The 25,806-nt window shown below is 46.1% G+C and overlaps 7 protein-coding genes across 7 annotated transcripts; 3 read left to right on the top strand and 4 right to left on the bottom strand.

The window, feature by feature from the left end:
• The first annotated feature begins 1,448 nt into the window (after nt 1–1,448).
• GGS22DRAFT_169991 (uncharacterized protein) lies at nt 1,449–3,664 on the top strand. Its single transcript, XM_047962402.1, has 2 exons — nt 1,449–2,428; nt 2,639–3,664. The coding sequence occupies exons 1-2, from the start codon at nt 2,166–2,168 to the stop codon at nt 3,348–3,350; spliced, it is 975 nt and encodes a 324-aa protein (XP_047816485.1). The 5' UTR covers nt 1,449–2,165; the 3' UTR covers nt 3,351–3,664.
• A 6,209-nt stretch (nt 3,665–9,873) lies between these two features.
• GGS22DRAFT_191243 (uncharacterized protein) lies at nt 9,874–10,289 on the top strand (the record flags this gene model as incomplete). The annotated part of the gene is made up of 2 exons (XM_047965090.1): nt 9,874–9,978; nt 10,047–10,289. The coding sequence occupies 2 exons, from the start codon at nt 9,874–9,876 to the stop codon at nt 10,287–10,289; spliced, it is 348 nt and encodes a 115-aa protein (XP_047816484.1).
• A 6,246-nt stretch (nt 10,290–16,535) lies between these two features.
• Nucleotides 16,536–18,863, bottom strand: GGS22DRAFT_47443 (uncharacterized protein). The gene is made up of 4 exons (XM_047967169.1): nt 18,085–18,863; nt 17,740–18,013; nt 17,261–17,673; nt 16,536–17,191 (listed from the first exon to the last, which is right to left on the bottom strand). Exons 1-4 carry the CDS (start codon nt 18,396–18,398, stop codon nt 16,690–16,692), a joined length of 1,503 nt encoding a protein of 500 aa, XP_047816483.1. The 5' UTR covers nt 18,399–18,863; the 3' UTR covers nt 16,536–16,689.
• Nucleotides 18,864–20,109, bottom strand: GGS22DRAFT_47438 (prefoldin subunit 4). Its single transcript, XM_047967168.1, has 4 exons — nt 19,983–20,109; nt 19,786–19,914; nt 19,653–19,720; nt 18,864–19,521 (listed from the first exon to the last, which is right to left on the bottom strand). Exons 1-4 carry the CDS (start codon nt 19,995–19,997, stop codon nt 19,329–19,331), a joined length of 405 nt encoding a protein of 134 aa, XP_047816482.1. The 5' UTR covers nt 19,998–20,109; the 3' UTR covers nt 18,864–19,328.
• Nucleotides 20,110–20,862: 753 nt separating this feature from the next.
• On the top strand, nt 20,863–23,418 carry GGS22DRAFT_191240 (Skb1 methyltransferase; the record flags this gene model as incomplete). Its single annotated transcript, XM_047965089.1, has 4 exons — nt 20,863–20,991; nt 21,042–21,636; nt 21,715–23,174; nt 23,239–23,418. The coding sequence occupies 4 exons, from the start codon at nt 20,863–20,865 to the stop codon at nt 23,416–23,418; spliced, it is 2,364 nt and encodes a 787-aa protein (XP_047816481.1).
• Nucleotides 23,419–23,638: 220 nt separating this feature from the next.
• Nucleotides 23,639–24,480, bottom strand: GGS22DRAFT_47400 (LSM domain-containing protein). Its single transcript, XM_047967167.1, has 4 exons — nt 24,351–24,480; nt 24,246–24,283; nt 24,032–24,187; nt 23,639–23,923 (listed from the first exon to the last, which is right to left on the bottom strand). Exons 1-4 carry the CDS (start codon nt 24,354–24,356, stop codon nt 23,854–23,856), a joined length of 270 nt encoding a protein of 89 aa, XP_047816480.1. The 5' UTR covers nt 24,357–24,480; the 3' UTR covers nt 23,639–23,853.
• Nucleotides 24,481–24,633: 153 nt separating this feature from the next.
• Nucleotides 24,634–25,551, bottom strand: GGS22DRAFT_169975 (DUF866-domain-containing protein). The gene is made up of 5 exons (XM_047962401.1): nt 25,456–25,551; nt 25,284–25,398; nt 25,136–25,201; nt 24,955–25,077; nt 24,634–24,897 (listed from the first exon to the last, which is right to left on the bottom strand). Exons 1-5 carry the CDS (start codon nt 25,488–25,490, stop codon nt 24,754–24,756), a joined length of 483 nt encoding a protein of 160 aa, XP_047816479.1. The 5' UTR covers nt 25,491–25,551; the 3' UTR covers nt 24,634–24,753.
• Nucleotides 25,552–25,806: the final 255 nt, after the last annotated feature.

The following is a 25,806-nucleotide window of genomic DNA, read 5'->3' as shown; positions in this document are numbered from 1 at the left end:
GAGTAGGAAGTAGGGCGTTCCTGTAATACTACTCTGTTTTCTAGCCTCAGCGTCAACCCGTTTCGCCGGTTATCGAGCTAGTATAACTCACGTGGAACTCATAATTACCTGCGCCGTATGGATGCATAGAGCTATTCCAGAAGCAATACACTATGACCGGACTTCTATACGACGTAAGCGTGAGTTCATAATGTCTCATTATAAGGGAGCTTGTAGGACTTGCAAGATTGGATGGCATTGCCGTCTCAGCTGCCGTCCTTTTTGTGCTTTACCTAAAGCATCATACCACACCTTACGTAAATGGGGCGCCGCATAGTGGCAATGCATGTAATGACGATCGGTCATCTTGTATCCTTGAATGATTTCTATTCGATGTGAGAATATTATAATATATTCATAACCTCCCACCATTTCAATTTTGATATTTGCATTTAATATGTCACATCTACCTACATGATGGCTGTTTGAAGTGTCTTGCCCGGGTTGCTTCTTTTCTCTTCTCCAATCTCTCTTATCACATCGCGATGGATATTATAGTTCAGCTTTGGCTTGGCTTCCGATACTAAATTCTCACCTTAACTGGGGCAGCAATCGTTAATTCCCATTGTCCAGTACACCGCGCGTTCATCTATCGACAAAAGGACTGAACTATGCTGCTATGTAACTTCATATCTGATTGTGCAAAGGACTTTGACCCGTACCTATTATTATTTACAACTACACTAAGTGAAAAAGTGAAGATGATTGGTGATGGCGTCGAAGCCTTAAAAGTAAGCGTCGGTAGGGGTTAGGATTTTAACTTCTTATTTTTAACGTTATCCACTTTCTGGAATTGCGCCAACGGGACCGCGGGATCGTCTGCTTGTTCTATTGCGCGGAAGATGCCGCGGGTGTGGAGAATTTACCCACGATTATTCTCACGAGACACGTAGGTACATACATGTGAATATTGTGTACAGTAATATGGAGGCGGCACAGATTTTGTTTCGTGTTTCCGACTCTACATAATAACTTACCAACAACTCACGAAGAGTAGGTATATAGCGATGAGTAATTACCATGGGAAACAGGAAACATTACCAACTTGGTAGGAGGTAACGAACACAATCCATATGGATTTGCAATTCCGGCTATGGGCTCAAGTATCCCGCTTCCCGCGCAACGACACCACATAGCTGTCCCCACAGCAAAAGCTCGAACGAGTTTTAAATAAGCCTAGGATGTCGATCCCACGCTGAAAGAAGTAAGGCTTAGTCGAATAGGGCAGGGCGCTTGCGATGCAACCCCAACCATGCAGGCTTTGCATGAAATGATCTCAATGGCGTCGAATGGGATGGCTCGAAGTCCGAGTGCCCAGCCCACCAAGACGGTAGCAGCAAAAGGGACCAGAGAAAAAGTGCCTGGGCTAAGCCGGACATCGCAGGGGGGTGTCTGTTTTTTTCAGGGCAGGCAAAAAGCCCAGCGCGGCAAAGGGTAGGTAAGATTATGGGCTACATTACCTACCTCATACCACCTGAGATCATAGCTGCTAGCCGGGATGCGAATCCTTCCAGGTTTTCCAAAATCCGGGACCCCATCTAGGTCTTTTTGGGGGCCGTTTTATTTGTCTTTGGGCTGAGTCCTGGCTTAAACCTGGGACGAACCTGATAAACCTAAGTCGGTGTCTGTCTGTCGTGCTTCCTCTCCGCCTTTAGATACTGTACATACTTCGTACACACCTAGGTATCTAGTATCTACTATCAAGGCAGGACAAGACCGAAGATAATTATTTCACCCGGATCGTCGTCCAGAATCTTACTTCTTCTCCGCGAGCACGGCCGCTGCGAATCGGAGGCACGTACGGTTGATCACCGAATAGGGTATATCTCCTTCGAAGCTTGACGGGGATAAGGGGGGAAAGGATCGGAGATCGAAACACATCAAAACGATAGACACGACGACTTCCTCATCTGTGGGAATATTACGCGGATAATCGAGGCTGTTGGATCCGGTCGAATTAGTCGATATTCAGATTGACATCGAGGGCATTTACGTCGTAAGAGTAATAGGAATTATCTAGGCAACGAGGAAGAAAAGGCAGAAGAGGAGGGATCAAGAGAAGAAGAAAATCTATATACCGCGTCTGACGAGAACAACACCGCCTCGGCCACTCATCCAATCCCATCATGTCTCTCGGCGCGCTCACGACGACCTTCACGCCGCCCGCCGATTGCACCGCCTCGTCGGCGCTGTACTGGGTAAACACCGCTTCGACGTTCTACTGGCTACACGGGCAACCGGGCCAGTCCTCGTGTTTCCCAGACAGCTACTCGCCCTACCAGAACCAGTACTACAGCCCCGGAGTATGTCCCGTAGGGTACACACGCGCGTGCGAGTCGATATCGACCGGTGGTGATAACAGCTTCACCACGCGGGCGACATGCTGTCCGTAAGTACTAATAATTCGCAATGTCTTTTTATTCTTGAGTTTCTATAATCGATACACGATGGTTGTAATAGCTATGATGGATGGATATATACCTACTAGGTTCCTATCTAGAGCAGCTAGGGGGTTAGCTCTCATCCTATTAAATGATTCCATCATCAAAACACCCAGAAAAGCAATACCCATAACAGAAATCTAACATCCCACAAACAGGCAAGGGAACTACGTATGCGCATCGACGTCAAGCAGTTACAGCTACCCGTGGGGCCCCACGCTCGGCTGCATGAGCGTATACAGAGTCAACACACAGACGAGTTTCACAACGATCGACGGCACGATAGCCGGAGGCGAGACAGCGGGGACAGTAACGAGTCTACGAGCCCCGGGCACGATAATGGCGTACGGCGTAGTTGTACAGAATAGCGCGTCCACGGATACAGCGACGACAACGACGGGGTCCCAGACTTCGGGTAGCAGCTCCATTGCATCGGAAACCGCATCCTCGACAGCGGCGGCGGGAGCCGGCGAAAGTCATGGGCTCAGCAGTGGTGCGGCGGCCGGGATAGGAATCGGGACGGCGTTGGGCGTGATGGCGATAGGTGGCTTGATACTATGGATGTTCTGGTCGCGGCGGAAGAAGAGGACACAGATCCCGCAGCAGGAATTAGAGGCGGAAGCTCCGCCACGAGGGGCCGCGACTACACCCGGGTCCTGGAGCGACACGACATGGTCGTCGACGCCGTACCAACATCCCCCTCCGCAGCAGCAACATTATCCGCAACAATACCCGCACCAGCAGTCCGTGGTACAGGTTAACTGGCCGCCGACGGAACTGGCACAGCATGGGGAGCCGATGGAGATGAGTGGCGAGACTCAGTTGCCTGCGGAGAAGGACGGGAAGAGTTTAAATTGGCGGCAGCGGTAATGCATCGGAGAAGGGGGAGGGGTTGGTGGAAATGCGAATATGGATTACTTGATAATAATTAAATTTGGAATACCCAGACACGTGATCAGACGAACCAGCAACATTGAAGTGACGGAGTAGTGGGTTGGTAGAAGATTGGAATGTGCTGAAGAAACGCTTTTTTTTCGACGTCAAGCAAACATGTGAAGATGGCGAGCCTTGGTTTTTTGTAGATATATTGGTAGTGTACCTAGTAGGGTTTTCGAATCGTTGAATGCTATGATGGTCTAGCGCGAAAGGCATATAAGACTCGAGAAGGAAATAGAAAATCGAAGACTCATTTGTTTAAACCTATATCTTGGTATGTAATTCATGATAGTGACTTGAAGGTATTCAATGGGGGAAAAGGGGGCGGTTCCAACTCAGGGGCTGAACAGCTAGTGACGGGACGGGCCGAAAAAAGTGGCAAAAAGATAGTAAAAAATCGGGAAAGTTTATTACGATACCGTTATCAGGCATCTCTGTTCGCCACTCCATTCAGCTCCTATCTTAGAGGCCCTTTGAAAGTAATGAACTGGTGACAATAAGAACTCAGGATACCCGAAAATTAAGCCGCAGGTATTTCGTAGAAGTTCTTGAAGCCTTGGTTGTTCCTAAACACTCTAAAATTAGACGAGCTAGCGAAGAATTCGTTCTTTGCTATCTTTACATCTGTACCCGAGGTATGCGTGCCAGAAAATGGGAAGACTCCTAGCAGGATCCTATCCGAATGCCTTCTTGAGAATTGCCAGAATGACGCGTCATTATTGACACATGATAGAACTCCAGCTGCCGAGGAAGTATGTAGCCTCAGAGAAGGGGCAAGAGCAACATCTTCGCATATTCGTGACATCTGATCAAGGGGTAAGGATGCAAATGTACGCTTAACGAGGTCTAGATGCCAACTAGAAGATCGATTCGGCGGGAGGCGGTGAATGAGTATCGGCCCTGCTCCCTTTAGTCGATGCAAGATATCAGCTTCCATGTGTAGTAACAATCGACGAGGCCGCTCGATTGTCATCACGAGGCTCCGGCGGGTACAAGATCTCCGCTATGGAACAGTCTAGACGGTTTATAGGCGAGTTCATCCCCATCATTGGCTCGCTCTCTCGGGGATATGTTTCAACTCCAACGTCGAACGCCGGGCGCCTACCCTCTGCAAGTGACATTTTTCTCTTAGATGTTCCAACAGCGGAGGTCTAGTCGCTTACATCGATCCGCGTCCCTATGGCGATCGTCAGTCCGAGGCAAGCCGACGTTAGAAGAAATTGGGGTAGCCACCGGCCTGTAAAGATGAGTAGTTGGGCTAAGTATCATCTCGAAAAGGGCCAAGCTGACTGGCTGATTGATGGGGATCGGCGGTAAAATTCGGTTGGGGATGTTTGTGTAAGAGCCATCATGAGCGTAGACTGTCGTCGTGGGGTGGAATATTCTCGAGCCGCTGTGCTCGGCGAGAGTCGACGTCTCAGGGGTTAACTCCGGCCTCGTTACACGTATGTAGCACGGGCAGTTTTAGATGCGTCAGCCTCTCCAGACCGATGCCTAGATCAAGACATCGCATTCGAGAAATCTACAACATCGTTGATCTTGCCGCCACTAGGGGCGTATTAGAAGAAATCATTAGAATTATGCGAAGGTTTACACGTGCTTGTCACTGAGGACGGCAATTATTAAAAAAAATGGATTTTTGATCACCTACCTCATTGAGTTATGCGTAATGTATTGTCTCAAGAGGACGTCACTCCGAATACTGGACACCGGTGGTTCAACCCTTTATCGCTTGCATCTAGGCGATCATCCAGCTCTTACGTTCACACGTCTGCATCTATTCCGTCGACGCCGTCTTCGTGGCGACCTTTTTGCAGCAAATTCGATCAATAGAGTGGGAAATCTGTAAACTATTCGTCAAAAACTTGGTACCAACAAACCCCTTATTTTGGATGGGTGATACTCGTGTCGGATGAGATTCTAACGGAGGCAGTACAATGGTATGCCTTCAGTTGACGACCATCACTCTAAGAATCATATAGTAAAGGAGGTTTGGTCAAACAACAGCGCGCCCACGTCTTGCATCGGGTGGGGAAAGCGTTTCCATTTTCAATTAACCGCATAAGGGGAGGGTATGATTATTGTTTCCTTGACCTGCTCCGGAATAGATATCATATTAGAGCGGAACTAGGACCTAGGGGCCGCGATCCTAATCTGCGAATAGCGGGTGATCCAGCTAATTGTGCATGGCTTTGGGAGGGTAGCTAACCAGATGTCATTGTCGTACTAGCTACAGTAGTATCTTAATGCAGTTTATGCAGGGTCTCTCCTTAGCTGACTCCTATCAGTGTGCCTAGGCCCCTGAGAGCAGTGGTAGGGTCACGCTATGGCGTTCCTCGATCATGCCGTTGGACGGTAGTATGAAAGCGGAAGGGCAACCATGTATATCCCTATTTGTTCCAGGAGAAAGCAGGTGGTCCTTAGCGAACAGCCTTGTCGTTTGGAATTGCTCCAATATTAAGCTAGGCAGGTAATAACGGCAAGGCTTTGGAGTTGGATGAACTCGGTCTTGCCTAGAGCTGTCAGACAGCGAGTGTCAACCATGATGTCTTAGGGTAACCCTTTCTTATTGCGCTAGATAATATTAGAAAGCGGAGCATTCTAGCATTTCTCAAGTCTCCACGTCTCTCAAATGGGAATGAGGGATTTGCGTGTGAGAAGACTTTGGCCGTGTAGTTCTCGTAATGAACCCTAGACTAGTCACATACCGACCAACCATAAACCCTCTGTAACCTATAATACGACTGCTTCCTGTCCAATATCCTCTTGAAGCACACGCCTTGCTAGATTAAGAGCCTAGTCGTAGATTAATTCCGATAACCTAGGCTGTAGTATCGTGTGATGCAAACAGGTGTCGAGCAGCATTACATTGCATACCGTTAGTGGGACGGTAAAAGAACGCCAACGAAGCTAGACTTCCGAGTATAGCGTATATACACTAGTAGCAGATGTAACGGAGCCAATAGCTTGGGTCAGCCGTAGATATTAGTAGGTGCCCTATCGAAAATCGAAAATCGAAAAAAGAGTACCAAGATGTAAATACCTAGCTGTCGTAAATTTCTTGAGACGAATTCTGATGAGTTTAACCATCTCTAGATAGTAGCTTGGAGATTAGCACAGTACCTAGTATTCTTGGGAATACGTCGTAAGTTGCGCCTCGAAAAGCCACATGTCATCAATGTGAAGTACTTAAGTATCTTAACTCCGGGCTAGATGGTTCATCTTGATTTTATGAATTGGCGGATAGACGCGGTTATGAGACTGGGAACAATTCGAAGCAAACCTGTCTCCGAGATAGTAAAATAAGAGCAAGGCCGAGAGTAGTGGCCAGAAGAGAAATTAATGTCTTCTCAGCTGCGTTTAGTTCAAGCTGGTTTACGAATTAGAGTAGCTATTAGAATAGCTTCACGGTTCGATCTAGTAGTCTGTCGTAGAGGAACGACTATACAACTGGATTCTGGTAAGCCGCATGATGTCGCGCAGTAATAATCTGAACAAATCGTTAAGTATAAGACGGGGGCCGTCACGTCATATAGTGTCTCTGAGTGACATACCTAGAAAGCCACTAGTTGAGTACAGATTCTCGTGACGGAGGCGTACCGGCCGCAGACTGACCGGCCGACATCCGCGATGTTGCTTGACGAGCGAAAGATAAGCACGGCTGAGGTTTCGCTTCAGTTCCTATCATGTATTCTAGAGAGATGATTTCCCTGGAAGTATGATATGTACTACCCATCATGACACAAAGTATGCATGAAACGTCGAAGTGCTCTAATCCGAGGACTTGGCCGAACCCGCGGTCCAATCAGCTGAGATGACCATGGCCTCGATGCATTTGGATACTTTGTAGGGCAAATGATGCCTTGAAGGTTGATAGCTCTATCATACTGCGCTCTTCTATGGTGAAGAAAATACTAGTACGCAGCACTAACAAGTTCAGTTTCAAGTACCTGGACCATTCTTAGAGTGGCTTTATCAAGGCTATTCGTTGGTAGATGCGACGGGTGAGTCGGGATCGGCAGGTAACATCACCCTGGGTACTGGAAGCCGATAACCTGGATTTGCTATAGAGCGGCCCGGCCAGGACCAATTGTTAATGCGCTATCCATACACGTAGGTACAAATTTTGCAGGTAGGTACCTAATGTATGTGGTATGTCGAGTAATTGGTGGTGTAGCATCGCGCTTAGCAAGCGAAGGGGCAACTTTAGAACCTATAAGTCTCTATTGTTAGTTTTTCCCATGGCAAGTAATTACCGTTAAGATTTTTTTTTCTTTACCAAAGAAAGACGAGAGGCAAACCATAATTCTCTCAAGCCTAGAACTACTGATGGTTATGGACCGATGTGAATGATTAGGTGAGCCTTATGTTCAGAAATGAAAATGCATACATCGTGGATGGCAACGCAATGGAAGAAGACTTGCATGCAGCTTCTTACGTTCGTTATATGTAAAGGATATATGATAGATAAGATTGTGGCGCGAGAATCCGTCTTATTTTCATTTTCATTTATAAATAATAAGAAGTCTGGCTTCTTGGAAAAGATTTTGTTGTTGATAAGGATTGGTGTGGGAAATCCAAGAAGTGATGTCAAGGGTCTCTTTTGCTGGACCCCGGAGAATTTTCAACCCAGGTTAAGCAGAAGGCCCTAGCCGACTTAGTAAAAAAAGCGGGAGCCAGTGCTTTCCCGGCATAAGGGTTTGCTGATCCTAAGCTGACGCAAGGGCCGTTATGGGGAAATGACCAGGTACTACTATGTAGTTAGGGGTACATATGTGCTACATGTCTACGAATGTACATATACATGATACGGCTCACATCTTACATACATGTACATACAGATGGCAGGCAGCCCTGAGGTAACTCATGTCTACGTGTTGTATGTACATCTAGATATGGATATACATACATCATGTATGTATGTATCTAGTCTAGTCTCATGTACCTACAAGATAGGTAATTTGAAGCCTGTAACTGACAGCAGACAACATTAGAACTAGTTCCATTTAGGTAGGACAACACAGGGGATCGATTTATCTCATGCCGTTAGGTACTCACCGGATAACATCCTAACCAATAATTGTATATTTAGCTGTCCATCTTCAGCCTCATCTCAGGGTCCCGGGATGTGCTCTTCAAATTGGGACAATTAGTCCGCGAGCAAGTAGGGTTGTTGCGGAGAGAAAAGATAGAATGAAAATACGATGACATGGCATAACGCCTCCAGTCACCTACACCACCGTATTTACATACCTACCTACATGATATGGCAGCAGTGTAACCAGAGGCGCATACGGGAGACAAGCTCGTCTCCCCAGCGCTGTTTCGATCTCCTGGGAATGGCAGATCGCAATGGACAAGATCCCGTGTGGCGCGTATGTGTGTGCGTGACAACAATTCGGCGACAACAATACCAGATGATAATCTAATTAGGTATATTGGAATGTTGGACAACAGTTACTACTAACTTACCTACTCCCAGACATAAAAGGACCAACCAAGAACGAACGTCGGATAGAATTCAAATCCGCAGCTGGCTCGTATAGTCCGTGTCTTCCCTCTATCAGAGTCACCGCTAATGGCCGACTATTTTTTTATTCTGTTATTGTAACGTCGTATTTCAATTCCTTCATGACATTACACCACACGGCTTAATAATTGTGGCCCGATCATTTTTTCTGCCGGCGCTGAGTCCTGCATCCTACTTGTCCGAGGAACATTACTTTAATACCTAGCAGTATCTACCTTTAAAATTCAAATATGCTACACAGGTACTGCATATATGAGACCACCGTACATAATGATATATCAGAGATATTACGCTGGGTAGGTACTAGGTAGGTATCTGTCAGCTGTTTTTCATATGCTTCTATTCGATGACAGGGTACCATACTAAATGAAGGTGTGTTTCCAGAATAAATGGGGATCCACCTATCGACCCTTGTTGTTGCAGGGTCCTCAATGATGCATAGCAGGGGGTAGGTAGGCTGGCCTTTCAACCTTTTTAAATATGTACACTCTCCCTCCTAGGCAGGTAAAGCTATCTTCACAGATGGGTACTAAGTAGGTAATAGGTAGGTTTAGAAACGGAATAAAATACCTACCTACCTAGGGTGTCTAGGTAGTACGTAGCTAAGATACGTACATAAGGAAATACCCCTGAAGGGATAAATAAGGGTGCTTCCGCACGCCTACCTTGAGTAGATCCCATTGCTTTTCGGAGCATCCTTGCAGGAAGAGCCATTTTGGGTTCTTTAGTACTAGACTGTAACTTCTTTTACTGTTCTGGACTTTGTTGTCCGTCAGTGAAGCTCCATCGCTCGGCTGCCAGCGGGCAGTCACCTCCTGTCCCATCACTCAGTACCTATATTCCTCGTTTATCCCGCAACTCGGTCGTCAAGACCTTTCTTCGAAGCCGCCTACAGACTATCGAGGCGACTGACTTGTTTTTATCACCATGAGTGGAAGCGGTGGCTACTACAAGTATCGATGCAAATACTTCTATACCCATAACTGCCCTAATTGGGTTTATGTGAATAATTCCCCTTGTGCAAACTGCTGCGTAAGTTACCTACACAGGAATACGATCATCTCACATTAGATCAAGAGTTAGCTAATGCTTCAGTACAGGCGGAAGGACGAGATGGCGACAGTGGAGCTTCTGAGACTCCTCCGTCGAGGTACTCCCATGACATCTGCGTCCCACGAGTTGAAGACGGCGTTGTACACTACACCTTGATGGAGATTGTCAATATTACAGACGAGACTGGAAATCAATGGGCACTGAGGTACAAGGTCAATCAGACTCAGGTTCCCATCGTCATGACGACCAGTGCCACTCCTGGACCGCCAGTCCCGGCTACGAGTTATTGAAAAGGCAATGACTTACGACCAATTATGGCAGCAAAGACATCGAACATAGAAATGAGACTGTTGATATACCTAATTTTCAAGGATCATAAGGTAGTACATTTAACCATTGCAGGATCTCTAAGACAATCCAGATAGTGGGGCGCATATGACCTGACGATCGTGTGGGCGGAAAGGGCGGCGTTTCGTACAAAATCTCTAATATGTACCTCTATCCTCATTAGCGTGGCTGGGCATGAGGAGGAGTATTCTACGTAGACTGACAGTGAAAATATTTATAATTCGGCCTCACAACAAACCCTTGTTGTAATTCGGGAATACGCATACCACGCCCTAATGATAGGACGAGGGGCCGAGATATCCATAGATATTTTCGAGGTTTTCAACACTAGTGCGGCCATAACCAATGGTAAAATGACACTTTACACAGGTTTATCCCACAAGCTATACGCATGAATGAAGATGTTCATCACCTCACTTTAGTATTCGACGCTTCGTTTAGCAATGTTTTGGTAGAAACCCGATATGTTGGAAGCTTCGAGCCTACACACGAAATCTTTTGCTAGTGGAGAAGGATGAAGAAAAAAAATCGTTCAACGGATAAAGATACGCGAGGCCGAAGTGGCGGCATAACATCAGCTAGTAAGAAGATGGAACAGCGTCGCAATACAGATCTCGGGGTCCTTGATTGGGTCTACTGCATGAGTTATCGCGTTGAGTGTGAGCCTCGTGATGACTGACCTACCTCTGTCCCACAACCTGTAAGCGCCCCGCAAGTAAAACACGGATGGAGAGATCTGTTTCTAGAATGTGGTAGACCTTGCTGCAGCTGCTTATGTAAGTTATGATAGTAGAGGCATTTTAAACCGACTCATTAAAATTTATGATTTGATCAATGTTATACTCGGAGATGGGTCAATGTAGGTAGGTATTGAGACCCTTCAAATACCTACCTAGGTACTTGAGACTATCAAAGTCAAGATGAGGGCAATGGTCCGCGAGGCTAAACAACCTAGGTACTATGTTAGCAGACTCGTACGACACGGAATTGCGATGCTCGACTTATGTTGCAAGAATGCTACGGTCAGGACGGACCTTAAACTATTTGGATACCTACCATAGTAGTATTCAAAATTCCTTCCACCATAGACGATATGGTATCATATATGGAAAATAAAGAGATAAGATTCCACATCATCTTCCTCTTAGTTTCCTTGAACATACCTAGTACCGACTATGTCAATCTTCCGAGAAACAGAGAAACACATAGACAGAGTAAAAAGGGATAAAGATGGGCAATCGATAGCCGACAACCGACGACAAATCTGAATTAGGGAATTTAGGGTACCTAAAAACGCAACCTCATGTGCTTTTGCCAAGGAAATATTATTCATATCTAGGTAGCAGTGATGATGAATATACATGGATACGTACGGGTCTAAGTCTGCACGGGCAATGAAACGGACTCATCTAGCCGAACCAGTCGGTCTAATTACATGGGGAAGGGGTGGTTGGGAAATCGGGAACGCTAGGACGCAGCTGCCCGTAGCCGCTAACATGTTAGGAGCATTATGGGTGGGGGCTTCCCGGTATGGGGTATTAGAAGCCCTGTCCGGCCACGTGCTTTATTCTTGGACTTGCTTTCCCGGGCCGCAGAACTCCACTTCTCATGTGTCCATGCTTTCAACGGCGACTCTTTAGCTCCTTACATTTCTTTTTTCTACAACCGCGGATATCCTCAACTTCAAACCTACAATCGTCAACATACGATGTAAAATACTTCGTGAGCATAAGCGCGAACAGCATCGGCAACGAAGGATGAACGCGTAAGCATTGATAGATTACGCGCAAATGCAACACTATAAATTACTTTCGATCACAGCTACCGACATACCTGGTATAATTCCCGATTCCGCGATGCCTACCATGTAATACCACTGTAGGTAATAATGGATCTGACAGCTGCAAATCTCGTACGACCCACCCTGCCACCTCCGATTTATTAGTGTATTACATACATGCTGTGTTACACCTCCGATATGTGTATTAGATGCAATAAGACCTCCTTTTACAGGTACCCAGGGATTTACACCACACAGGCCACCCCGCTGATGTCCCCTTCCATGCGCGTCAACCGTTCGGCGGTGGTGATCTGCACCAAGCTGAAATTTAGAAATACCATACATGAGGTACCTACTCTAGGTAGGTCAATAGATGTCCCAGATCTCCCACCGGGCCGACAAACCCCTAGCCGCTTCTCCAAGTTCTCGACGCCTTATCTCCAACTGCGGAATTCGGACTTGTTCGGTAAAAATCCACTCTATCACGTCGGCATGGTATTGGGTCAATTCTAGCGCGAGTGGGACGTCAGCTTACCTACTACTTACCTAGGTAAACATCTCCTTTACGGTAAGCTGACAGGGTAATGGTTTTGGTCCTCGTACCTAGTAGGGCTGAAACATTGATACCAGACGAAATGAAGGAACAAGCCGTTCTAGAACAAAGACGAAAGATAGCTCGGCTCGAATATTGTTAACGCCACGAAAAGATCCAAAGTAAAAGAGACTATCATTTAAGTCATTATTCCATTAGGAATAATGTATCTTTAATTCACTGTCAATCCGGTACCTAGTATGCTTACCAAGTACAAATCCCACATGAAGGACTTGACTACGGTATTCACATTACCTAAACACCGCGCTCTACCTAAGTATAACACCATCCGGTGATATCCTATTAGAAACTGATACCTGATAGTTCCGAAGGCTCCTCTGTTGCGGCCAGGATTCTTTCTAACTATATTACCGAGAAGCTTGCCGAGGAGCTGCAGGATGTGGTGATGTGATGACAAAATGGAGTTCTTTGAATGAACTTCATGCACAAGAAGCCGTATTCATTGGTATGCGTAAATCTACGTACGTCGTCGCCTACTGTTCACGAGGTGGAATTATATTGTACGATACATCATGTCGTATTAGGTTTGATATTTGCTATCTACGGTACTCCAACGAGTCTAATCTACTCTTACAAGGCAAGGGCAAACACATGTCCCAATCCGGTCCGCGCAGATTTTGGAAGGGTGGTATTATTATTATTTTCTCTATTCAGATGCAAGAGCCAAGACTAAGCTACTGAGTTGCTTCACGTCTTATTCGTTGACCCTTTCTAACGTTGGGTTGACAGTGACGGCCGTAGCTTCTAGAAACAATCTAGGCAGTGATTTGCCGTAACGGGTTTAATGTAAGGGAACGAACATCACGAGGAGTCATCCGCGACATCGGTTCAGGAAGCCAAATTTATGTTTCATCACTAGACTATTGGCATTCCTATCGTTGATCATTACCCGGCACGACGAGATTCGGCGATAGGAAGCATACAACCAGTCGGGTTCTATCAATTGGTCCGAATATCATATTTCATGTGCCGTAGATGTTTGAATAATAGAATTTTGATATTCAAATCTATCCATATGTTACCCCAAAGAGATGTCATGTCACTCTGAGGGATATCTGCGCCTTACCATCGAAATACCCTTAGCAGTATCTAAACTCGTATCATTTAAACTTATCGAGGTTCGCCAACCAACCCAACACTCTATATCAAAGCTCGTTTAGAGATACGTGGCATCAAAGTGATCAACCATCGATCTAGGACTTGAGGTCGCTGCCTGCGGCGCTATTGTAATACTCCCTAGCTGCCTAGGATATGCCTAATCTAGACCATAAAACAAGTGTGAAGATAAAGACTTCGTAACAGCGACATACACGTGTACGTACTAGGTAGGTATCATATCTTTCAGTACGGCCGTGATGCGCTACCCCTAAATTTATCTCGTGGTCATATTGGTGTGATCATCCAGAACCTGGTGCGGCTTTTAGCAAACTCGCTTGTAAAAGGCCAAATTGAGGAATTATGACACGATTACAAGCTACCTACCTAGCAAATGATCTTGTGTAATGATGTACAATTGAGGGCGTCTAGCTTCTAACTATATAATCCTATAACCGGCAATGTAGTCCCCCCTAGTTTAGTTCAATGGATGTATGCCACACCAGAACACTATGAACTAGTCGTAAGAAATTTTACACACTACCTACCTAATATGTAGGATGGGTTATGGAAATTACCCTTGTTGAGTAAACTCAGCTGATATGTCGAATATTTGATTGCTGTCACGACATTGAACATCACTAGAAGACCGTTGTTTTCGTGTAGATGTAAATTTCATGTATGATTATACTTGTTTTATGACCGCATGGAGCGATCACGATTGGCCGAAAGAAATACTACGCGATACACTATTTCCTCGCAAATCAACTACAGCCGTAGACTTTTATTCGTTGAAGGAGCTAAGTGGCGTTCTTTAAGACACCACAGCAGGAAATTTCTGCAGGCCCCGAATAACTCCTTGATTTACTTGCATTCTGAAAATAGGTACCGGGATAACTTATTATGTAATTTTGCTTTTGATTCATGCAGTCTCTGTAGAAATCATCGATCCTTCGTCTACTTAACTAACCTCTTACAAATAATTATTACCTCTTTAGAAGAAGATTACTCTTGTCGGCCAACATTATTCAAAATTCGTCAGACCGCTGGTTAAAAGTTGGGTAGGTAGGTAGGTACCTACTGGGAAAGTAGTTATGATGTACTTATTTTCCTTCGACAGCCAACTTTCATCACATGATGGGACATGCTCCAAAAGTCCCGAGTGGTTGGTTCCCGAAGATCGACACACATAGTGTCCGTATTAACTACCTATGATCATTGACGCAATTCTATGATAATAGCCGGAGGGCTAATGTGGCATTAAATGCATGGTTTAATGTCATAATGATGCTGAAGAGGGAGAATAATCATGGATAACTATCTAACCGTTTTAAATTTGAAACGGTGGCACGATAATGAGTGAGATAGCATGGTAAACAATCCCCGCTGTATATCATGCTACCAAGCAGACCGAAAGGACCTATGAGAAAGGACTTGGACCAACTGAGTAAATCTTACTCGTTAGGTAATCTCGACCTCGGAAACTATGTTTCATAAAATAGAACTACTTGGGGCTAACACGCCTATCTTGTGGATGTAAAGGGATAATAGGTATTATATTGAACTCATGCGTTGGTGTACCGGACATTATTACCGAACCGGGGGTTGTGGCTTTATCCCTTTCTAGCCCACGAATCCGATGTACCTTCTTTCCAAATATCCATCTTGAGTAAAGCAAGAATCTTCTCTATCAGCGAGATACTCAACGAGGAATTGTACGGGAAAAGCTGTATCATAAAGCTAACGCGTAGCTACCTACCTAACACCTTAACTAAATTAACTCCCTAATCTCTTACAGTGTTATAGGCCCTATCAACACTAAAGCGAGGGGATGATAGGAGACGCGCGATATTCCTACTCGATGGCGGCCTTCCCCGACATTATATCGCCCTTCGTCCAGTTATAAACTCCCCAACGCGCTATATCCCGATACCCTCTAAGCCTGATATAATATCTCACAACGCGAAGATAAACACTCGAAGGATAAGGGGAACGAACGCGGTCATGAGCTCATGGATGGACAATTTCGAAAAAGGAGGGAGATATACCAAACCATACCTACCTAGGTACATCCCGATAACCTATCTTACGTACCGTCGACCTTGAGCGATTTCTTTATTATAAGATATTGATAAATAGAATAATGTTCTATAGCCGACGAGTCAAGACCGATCATCTGTTATTTCCAACCGCTATATGTATTAACTTGATGCTAAGTAGAATTTCCGCGTAAATTCCTGAAGACGAACCTTAGAACCTCTGCTTATATCTTCAACGCCTTGGTTTTCATCATGCTACCTCCTGAGATAGGGGTATGTCTGCCCACCGAATTCAAAATCTTCCACTAGAACTACACGAACGAACCTATGGTCGGATGCCCAAGTTGTAACTACAATAGTAAACAAGTATACCCACGATTATCGAACAGCCTTATACGCGAAATATCCAACGAAAGCCATATATGGGAATCGGAGACTACGACTCGAGTTCGCGTTATCTGAAGTTTCACGTGATTTTTACGTGAGTTCGTGTCGGCAGAAATATCAATAAGGAGTAAGGACGGCAGCGATGGTACTTCATTATTTCCGAATTGATACCTATCAAGAGTACGCGAAAAGACATCTGAGACTGGCAAAGAATTGCCATAAGGTAACCTTGCCATGTCTATTGAGTTTCGTTTATCACGTACCTTTTCCTCCAGCCGAAACGAAATTTTAATTACATCTCTAGCAGCAAGAAACAAATTTGGTTGAGAGAACAATGGTAATACCGTAATACCTTATATACACCTATATTAAGTCATGTACTGTCGTAATCGTGATTATAAATTATCCAATTCCCAAGCATTAGGACATTAGAAGGACAAACAAAGCGCCGCTATCACCGGTAACCAACCCCAACTCCAGCCCCATTGAGCAGAGCGAGCACCAGCATTCCCAAACCCGCGCCCCTGATACCCGAACGTCACGTTCTGGACAACGGCTGGATTATAACAATTCCCACCAACAATATCGACACCTTTCAGATCGTCAGGTGTTAGGAAGAACATGTACTGCTTCTGATCGATACCCTCGAAGCCCTTCGTATTGTAGGGAAACAAGTCCGAGCTATCTGTGGCGGTCGTGTTGCGTAGGAAAATGCACTGGACCTGGCCTGGGTAGTCTTTTACCATCTGCGGGTAATCCTTCATTACATCTGAGTTGGATGTATCGGCGATGAGGACGAATTTACGCTGCGGGAATGTCTGGAAGATCTTGTCTAGTAGCGCTTTGCGGATTGACAGTGTTGCGGAGACGTCTGAGAAGTTGAGGGGTCGCGTGTCGAATGAACCTAGGGGGTATGTCTTGAAGATGAAGCTTTGGAAACCCAAGGTTAGTTCGACGATCACATGGTAACTACTTTAGACTAGAGAAGTATATACTCACTCCATGTAATTCCTTGTCACTTGCTCTGGTGTCGTGGTGAGATAATGAAAGTGGAAATTCGGGATCGAGGCGGACCAATTCGCGTAGATCTCAGGCATGTTCATCCACGGCGTGAACGCTCGAGCAAATGAGTTCAGGAGACCCTCCTTCGGATCATAGATTTTGGTGACACGGAGAATGTCGTCGATATCGGAGATAATGGTGAAACCCTCTGGCGGTACTAGGTAGGCCGTCGCATTGCCTGAATTAGTCCCATTTGCATACATGTTGAGAGCCTGAATGGATGAAGTAGCGTTTCCAGCCATCAAATGTCCACCGTTGGGACCTGTTGTGTTCTGCAAAACGACCAAGGTATCGAAATCTCCCTCGTCGGTGGTCGGGTATGGAAGTTTTAGCGTTTGCGCACCCCCTTCCTATGAATTGATCATGTTTAGCTAGGTGGAACATATACTATGCTGGCTCTTCATATGCTGACTTACAGCATTGATAACACCGCCGCTTGCGTCGGGGCGGATATTGACGTCGTTCTCGAAGTTCATAGTGACGTTCACATCCCTTTGCTGGACGACGAAGATAGAAGCCGTCATATTCCTCGCCTGCGTTTGCTCCGGCAGTGACAATTCCTCAATATCCGTACCAACTAGAAATATATTGGCCAAGTCATTCAGCTTCGATTCCGAGATATTGGGTTGCTTGTAGACATTGCCATGTATCCTGACGTTCCATCCTTGGTCGGTCCAATTTGCATATGCTCTAAATTTGTCAATATATTAACACCGTATTGCTGTTGGCAAGGAGGCGGGAAGTTGTAACGTGGTTCTTACGGGAGATTTAGGACTTGAGTCGGCGTAGCGGCAAGATCTGAGCTGTTTATCCCCAAAGAACTTTCGACGGCTGTACCACTAGGCAGGTCTTGAAAGAACTGAGGTACGCCTGACGCTACGTAGCTCGATACATCGCTTCCCAAACTAGTAATAAGGCTGTGGACGTAATCGACGGCATCGAAATCGCGCTCTACTATTCGATTCTTGAGGTCTGGAGCTGGTGTAATCATAGGATGACTCGGTGGTATGGCTATGGCTGTCCTAGCTAACAGTAGCGGCAATAGCCATGCTAACCGATGATATGATAGGTTCATAATTAGGTAGTCTTAGGCAAACGAATGTATTATAGAACGATCGTATGTTTAATTAGATTTACCGATTGACCGAAGCTCGGAAGCGTGCATAAAGGGACAATATAGGTTCGGGTAGTAGGTAAATAATAGAAATATCTCATACTGATCTTCTTTTTATTAATTGCCAATTCCATATCCCATAAAATGAATGACATGCGTGGCGCCACTAGGATTCTGCCCTGTTTGTTGTTGGCAAGTTTGGAAAGTCCTTTGTCTCCCGGTGGCTTGGCTATGACATCACTAGGTCGCGATGGTTCCTTGCATGTGTGATGCGGGAATGGGGAATCAAGCCTGGGAATCGGATTTCTCCATCAAATAAGGTTATGTAAGCGGCCTGCGCCGGGTGTCACATCTCGGCCCCGCGCTTGTCTCAGTTGAAAATCCCGGAATGGAAGGATCGAAGAAAACCTTGGAACTTGCTAGCTTGCCTGTGTTGTAGATCGTACCTTAAGCTGAGGTTACTTAACCGACGAAAGGAATATCAAAATCAGAAAGCGCCACGATAACAAGATGAGCAAAAGTATCGAGCCGGTGTTTGGATGTCGTTGCATTTAATTACCTAGGCAATATCGTGAAGTGTTTGTGAAGCTGAGGATGGCTCATGTACCCATGTCGATTGCTGACACCATCCCACCAACAACCCCCACAACACTCTATCGACTGAAATTGGATATTACCAGCTGGTGGCAAGTTCGGTATCTCATGTCTTAATCAACCATATATTGTCCTAGCCGACAATAGCCAATTCATCCTCCTATTCCGTGCTGAATATTCGAGATTAGATATTTGGCGATTGTATGCGACCATCGTGAGGTTTGTCAGGAGTATCGTAGAGCCTCGTGGCGTCATGCAATCTCGTTGCTGACTTTTCAGCCCGACGACTAGCCGATATCATGTCTCAAGGTTGATACTACGCCCAAAACGTGCATAGAGCTCAACCTTTAATTGTGTCATCTCGTCTTTCACCGTAGCGAGCTTGTCTTCGAGCCCTGATACATCTTCCTCCATCCGAGCAGTCGATGAGGCTAGTAGTTCTTGCGCCTGTGGTAATGGTATGTGGAAGAAAGCATCACCAATCTTGTACCTATGTGTCGAGCCGCTTGTTAGCGCTTCTAAGACCCCTCCAAGTCACCATAGAGGCTCATTCGGGTGTCGCCCGGCTACGAAGCTCATATTTCATTAAGGAATTCGTCTGGATATTCGGGATATTCTTACGGTATTTTGTCGTCTTCGTCGGCAAGCTCGAGTTCCATGGTGATGTCGTCGAGTTCTTCCTTCTCTTTCTATAATAAGGTCCCGTTAGCAATCATATTTGTCTTTTTCAAGGTCGGAGCCTAGCTTCTCGTACATTCTTGGCTTTCAGCTCATCTTCTAGACCCAGTTCTCGTTGATGTAAGCGACTGAATTTATTTATCTTGTCTTGGTCTTCGCGACGGACCTCGACCTCCTCACCGGCTGCTTCATCTTCCTTGGTAAGCTAGTAGTAAGGATTGGATGGTTAGCTTCGTAAGGTAGAGAGACACCAAGGATCAGGTATAAGCTAACCATACGACGGTTCATTTTGTTAGATCTGGACGATTTTCTTTTTATCGGTTGGTTTGCTGCGGGAACAAATATCTTTGATGCTCAAGCTTCCACAGGTATTGGGAGCTTTGAAAGTGGGCAGGTGGGGTGAAGGTTAGGCGGGATTGGGTAAGGTCAATATTCAATTAATCGATACCTTGTCGGTACTTTATTAAACAGTTACTCCACTCACATAGAGGGCTGAGTCACGTGGTTGATCAGATACATAACCCAACACCAGATGTGATTTTTAGTGATTTTTAATAATTATATCGAGTTTCCTATTGTAATATGCGAATATCCCATCTTAAACCTTGAGTTGAAACCTCTTAAATATGTGCTACCTCCTTCCCAAGATAAAATATGGATGTACTGAAAATTAATTTAACCTTAAACGACTGTTTCCATCTCGTAACGAAATATTTATTGAATATTCTGCCACTTCAATGTTCGTAGATACCCAATCTGGTTTAGGTACTAGTATTGTGCATCCGTAGCAGCAACTTGGCCAATGAGCAGTTCGGATGTTTAAAACATTGGTCACTGTTTTTCCGTATATTTTCGATACCTCAGCCTCCATCTTACCATACAGCAGAGAATTATATTAACAAGCATCCTTCATATCAAGGCCATACTTCTTCGTCTAATCTTTACTCCTTGACCCGACTCCGAAGTTTTGTATCTCATATAACGATGGGTAGGTACCTAACCATCGGCTAAAATATACACCACCAACTCTTTAACCTTACTAGTGACAAACATAAAACACCAGCAGTACTTCTCCCCATATTGATACCACCTAAAACGTAGGTAGTAAAACAAAAATAGTTCACCTTCTATACACCCTGCTAGCCGTGTTAAGATGTTGGATTCATTCGACCAGGAGTTTGATCACAATGAAGTCCGTCCGACTTTTTACATCGGCCAACATGACTCAACAAGATCAGAGACATTGACTGATTTACAATATGGCCAAGTTCTGAATTCTGGTGTAAGTAGTCGTCTTTCAAATTCTGTACTGCGCTACTCACACGCTCACAGTTCAGTTTTATCACGACACCAATCACTAATGAGCATTTTCATGACCGTGTCTTGAACCTCCTAAAAGCCAGCCTGTTGGATGCCAAGAATAATGAGCAAGCCGGCTCGATATTGGATCCCGTGGTACCACCATTAACCACCGAGGATACTAACCTCTTCCCGGGAACATATACGAGTGGCCTTGTTGCCTACTCCAGCCCCTGGATCGACTTATGTTCTTCTAATCATATCATCTCGAGCATTTCCAGGCAGGTTCTAAATTTGGAGGTCTCCTATGCGAATTTCTGTGGTGTTAGGAGCATCATAGTACCTGGGCCTAGGGAAGACTCGATTAAGATCGGCAACAGCCAAGGCATCGCGCAGTATGCTCGAGCTATCCATGAAGCCTTTTCCGTCGGAACGCGAGTTAGCATTATCATTCACATTCCCATGTATCGTGAGCCTAGTCTGGAAGAAAAGGTACCACTGCTGTCTCTGTTCGACGAAAGTGCGAGTGAGACGCCTTCTAAAGAGAAGGAGATTGACCTTTTCAGTGCTTGGGATTCCTGGCACGTCATTCGCACTGTTTGTGAATACGATGCCCGGCTTTTTGTTGGTAAGTGCCCTTTACTATACTTACCACAATGACTACAGCACCATCAGTAGCTTCAGTGCTAATATAAGGAACACTAAGCCCTCAAAATTCCTCGTGTGCTTCCAGAGAAAGAACTCCAGACGAGATGGTTCTCAGAGCCTCTCCAATACTTGACGTTTGGCCCCCAAACGTTTCAGACGAACAAAGCCGGCCATCCATCCCTTAGCCACCATCACCAAGACTTGATCTTCACCTACATGCGTCTGAAAAACGCGCCATACTTCCTCCTTTGCGATGTGGGCCCGGAAGTACAGGCCGATTCGGATCCTAAGCAGATAACGAGCGCAGACTTCCCGACCCTCGTCGAAGCTGCCGCACAGCATACCGCAAGCGGCAGTGGCAGCAGTAATTTCCAGGGGCAGAACGGCTACTCGGCTTATCTACGACACCTTGAGAGACACCAGGAGCCTCTCGACGACTTGGAGCAGACCACCCTAACAGGCTTTCAGGACTGGCTACAGTCGCCCCTACAACCCCTCTCAGACAACCTTGAATCTGTCACATACGAAGTCTTCGAGGGCGACCCCGTGAAGTACTTCCAATATGAAATGGCCATCGCAGCCGCACTCAAGGAGTGGGATACGCTAGGAAAGCCCAAATCAGGACCTGATGGCGAAGTCGTGATCGCAGTCGCAGGATCCGGTCGAGGGCCCCTCGTCACACGCGCACTCCGAGCCAGCGAATCGACCGGCGTCCCGGTACGCGTGTGGGCCGTAGAAAAGAACCCAAACGCGTACGTGTACCTCCTACGGCAAAACCAGCGAGAATGGAACGGCCGCGTGACCGTCGTGAAAACCGACATGCGAGCATGGAAAGGCCCGCTTCTCTCCCCACCATCTGACCCCCCGGTCTACGGTAAAGTCGACATCCTCGTGTCCGAGCTCCTCGGCTCTTTCGCCGACAACGAGCTCAGCCCCGAGTGTCTCGATGGAATCCAGCATGTGCTAGCCCCTGGCTCGGGTATCTCGATCCCGGCATCGTACACCGCGCACGCGAGCCCCATCTCCTCCCCGCGTATCCATGCCGACATCCGTCAGCGCGCGGCGGCCGCCGATGCGAATGCGTTTGATACGCCCTGGGTCGTGCGCCTTTTCGCGATCGATTTCGTGGCCGCCAAGGGCGTCCCGGATCACCCTCGCTTCCAGCAGGCGTGGGAGTTCGCGCACCCGCTGCCGAAGGCGACGATGGATGCCGTGGAGGCGAGACGTGCGGGCGGTGTTGCGGGCGGTGGTGGAGGGAGTATGGCGGGAGCCGTCGGCGCGAATGATCATAACGCCCGCCATTGCTGTATGACGTTTGTGTGTCGGACTCGGGGCGTCGTACATGGGCTCGCGGGGTACTTCGAGGCGGTGCTGTATGAGTCGAAGACGGGGGCGAACGGTGAGGAGGAGGGTAGAGGCATGGTGGATGGGAAGGTCGAGCTGAGCACGCTGCCGGATTTAATACAGAGGAAGAGCAAGGATATGATTTCTTGGTTTCCGATCTTCTTTCCGCTGAAGGTATGCCGTTGCTATACTTATCGTTTTTAATACTTTTACGTGTTGTGCTAATGGGAGGATCTAGGAACCGCTCTACTTCCCGCCGGATACCGAACTGGAGGTTAGCATGTGGAGGCAGACGGATGACGCGAAGGTGTGGTATGAGTGGATGGTCGAGGCATTCATGTGGGTTAGTCCGTCACAGAGGGTCAAGGTTGGAGGGTCGGAGTTATGCAGTAGCCGTAAAGTGGCTTGCCTGCTGTGATACATGGTCTCGGAGGACGGAGATTAAAAGAAAAGACACAGGCAAGGTACTGTAGAGACAGAGAGACGAGGTTAGGTTAGGTTAGGGGAAAAGCATTTGCATTTTTAGGGGCTGTCCTTAGACTAGTTCCTTTCCGGTGTTGCCCTGCTCAGGACCACCGAGTTGGCGATTGAGCTATTCCGTTTCGCGATGAATTCAAAAAGAACTACCATGACGATCGAGCAACAACAAAAATGCCCATCCCGTTCTGTTTCCTGTTCAGGCAGTAGGTCGTATACATTCATCGCAGTTGCCTCGAGGCTGTCGAGACCTTGCCCGTCATCATAAACCCGTGTGTCATGTTCTGCCTTGCTTCGTTCTTCCTAGACATCAAGATAGTGCTTCATTCAGGGGTATATATCTGCCACCTTCGTCTGACCCGACTGTAGCTTCAACTTATCCGCCCATCTTGACGTCCCCGTTCTCGCCTTGGTCGGCGGCTTTGATCCATAATACGTTGTTGCACCTGTAGATTGACATATTAGCCAATTATTCAAAGAGTAAACATAAACACACAACCCTTCTCCCGATTGTTTCGTGTATAGATATGGGATAGTATATGTAGGAAACGCACCGGATTAAGATCTGTCCTAGGTCGCTCGTAAACTTCTGGTCGATGAATTCTTGGGCGTTGGTGAGTTGAATGTTCATGTAGCTATCGGAGCTAACGAGTCGGCCGCGGTATTCGGTTTCACCCCACTTTAGTCGCACGACGATGTCCTTGTTGACACTATTTTTCTGTTAATTTCTTGACCGTGGCGCCTAGGGATTCGCGTAGGGAAACATACAGGTCTTGCAGCATAGGCCGCGGGTTAACAGGCACGAACTATATTTTAGTTAGTTTGTCTTCGTGAGAAAAAAGAGCTTCCGAATGAATCGGATAGGAACCTTACACTCATGGTGGATGCAGACGGTGAGGTTTCGTGAGGAATTGTGGTTGTTGTTTGTCGCGGCGAGCTCCAGGATTAATAGCTTCAAAAGTTCAAAGGTGTAAAGGCTGCACCTTGAATTTTCGGCCATTGACCCTTGAATCGGATTTATGTTTTGATTGGTCGGTGAGATTTGCAGGTAAGCCGTATGTGACTATCGAGGTCTTTCGTTTTTAGAATTCTGCCCCGCTCCTACCAAAAACTGACAGAATTGAGTGATTCACCCACTTACTATTATTAAGAAAACCTCACTATTTCAATGATGTAAAGACAGAAATATTTGAAGGTTTAACTGGGGTATATTGACTGGGCTCACATATATCAAGGGCGGAAAGGTAGGTAGTCAACTTCGTCTTGGCAGCAAGGCTCAAGCTCTCTTGATGTCCCAATTCAAATCCTTAATGCTAACCTCATCATTCGCTTTCTCATCGTACTCATACCATTCTCCCTCTTGTAGATCAACCCCTTCGAACTTAGTTCCGGACTCTATACCATCTGCCAACCATTCACCCTATACCATGATTAGTTTGAAGGCATATTTGACGAAACAGATGTAAAAGCCACTTACCTCTGGAGTGAAAGTTACGAACTCCAAGCCTCGGCAGTCGAATTCGATGATCGTCTGTTGTTTCGGAGGCTCGTTTTGTTCATACGGCTTGGGAGTAGTCTTGATGGAGCAGGATGATTCTCGCTACATCTTCAAGTATTAAATTATAGCTCGTATACATTCGGCCTCATTGCCAACCAACCTTGCAATTCTTGCATTTCCATACGAAATTTGCCTCTCCCCTACTACCACTCAACTCGTTGGTTTCCTAAAGACGGCTCATTAACGATATTTCACCACTCCTAGAATTTATATAATAATATCAGACAATAAAGATCAAAAACTCTTACAAATCTGCTGATGGCAATGGGGTTTCCGTGCGTCTCTCGGCATGAAGTACATTGGACCGTGAAGGTATACCAGAAAGGACTCTCTGCGGTATCCTTAGGCCGCAGATTGGTAACCCTACGGAATCATTCTGATTAACTGGGAAGCAAGGAGCATATTTTGACCATCACTCACCCATTTAATTCTGCTGCCAGCGTGAGCGCATACATCTTGAGCCTTTTTTTTTAATCAGATACCAGTGGAGGATATTGGACGAGAGAAGACTTGAGAGATTGAGTCTCAATCATTCAATATATTGAAGGTAACTATCCGACTATGACAATATAGTTGAGTTAATATAGATATATGTATCTATTGGTGCGTTAGTAATCTTAGATATGCATCTATTAATAAACCCTTGAAAAATACGTCAGCGCGGGACAGCTCGATAAGTACCTGAGTACCCCAGCAAATTGACCTAATAGCTGACATAATATTTTTCGGCAACTTCCTGAATCGCGATATCGAACGATAACTGATAAAAAA

Source organism: Annulohypoxylon maeteangense, assembly GCF_022496945.1.
Source record: "Annulohypoxylon maeteangense strain CBS 123835 unplaced genomic scaffold GGS22scaffold_15, whole genome shotgun sequence".
NCBI classification, from domain to species: Eukaryota; Fungi; Ascomycota; class Sordariomycetes; order Xylariales; family Hypoxylaceae; genus Annulohypoxylon; species Annulohypoxylon maeteangense.
Note: the sequence above shows the minus strand (reverse complement) of the source record. Positions and strands in the feature narration are given on the sequence as shown.

Coding starts and splice junctions, on each gene's coding strand:
- GGS22DRAFT_47443 (XM_047967169.1), bottom strand. CDS start 18,398: ATGAACCTATCATATCATCGGTTAGCATGGCTATTGCCGCTACTGTTA. Junction 17,674..17,739: donor GCGGCGGTGTTATCAATGCT/GTAAGTCAGCAT, acceptor ATCAATTCATAG/GAAGGGGGTGCGCAAACGCT. Junction 17,192..17,260: donor GTGACAAGGAATTACATGGA/GTGAGTATATAC, acceptor GGGTTTCCAAAG/CTTCATCTTCAAGACATACC.
- GGS22DRAFT_47400 (XM_047967167.1), bottom strand. Junction 24,188..24,245: donor CGGCCTATGCTGCAAGACCT/GTATGTTTCCCT, acceptor ACAGAAAAATAG/TGTCAACAAGGACATCGTCG. Junction 23,924..24,031: donor CTAGGACAGATCTTAATCCG/GTGCGTTTCCTA, acceptor GTCAATCTACAG/GTGCAACAACGTATTATGGA.
- GGS22DRAFT_47438 (XM_047967168.1), bottom strand. Junction 19,721..19,785: donor ATGAGCTGAAAGCCAAGAAT/GTACGAGAAGCT, acceptor ACCTTATTATAG/AAAGAGAAGGAAGAACTCGA. Junction 19,522..19,652: donor GACGAAGACGACAAAATACC/GTAAGAATATCC, acceptor CTCGACACATAG/GTACAAGATTGGTGATGCTT.
- GGS22DRAFT_169991 (XM_047962402.1), top strand. CDS start 2,166: ATGTCTCTCGGCGCGCTCACGACGACCTTCACGCCGCCCGCCGATTGC. Junction 2,429..2,638: donor ACGCGGGCGACATGCTGTCC/GTAAGTACTAAT, acceptor TCCCACAAACAG/GCAAGGGAACTACGTATGCG.
- GGS22DRAFT_169975 (XM_047962401.1), bottom strand. CDS start 25,490: ATGTATGCGCTCACGCTGGCAGCAGAATTAAATGG. Junction 25,399..25,455: donor CTGGCAGCAGAATTAAATGG/GTGAGTGATGGT, acceptor ATGATTCCGTAG/GGTTACCAATCTGCGGCCTA. Junction 24,898..24,954: donor TCGTAACTTTCACTCCAGAG/GTAAGTGGCTTT, acceptor ATCATGGTATAG/GGTGAATGGTTGGCAGATGG.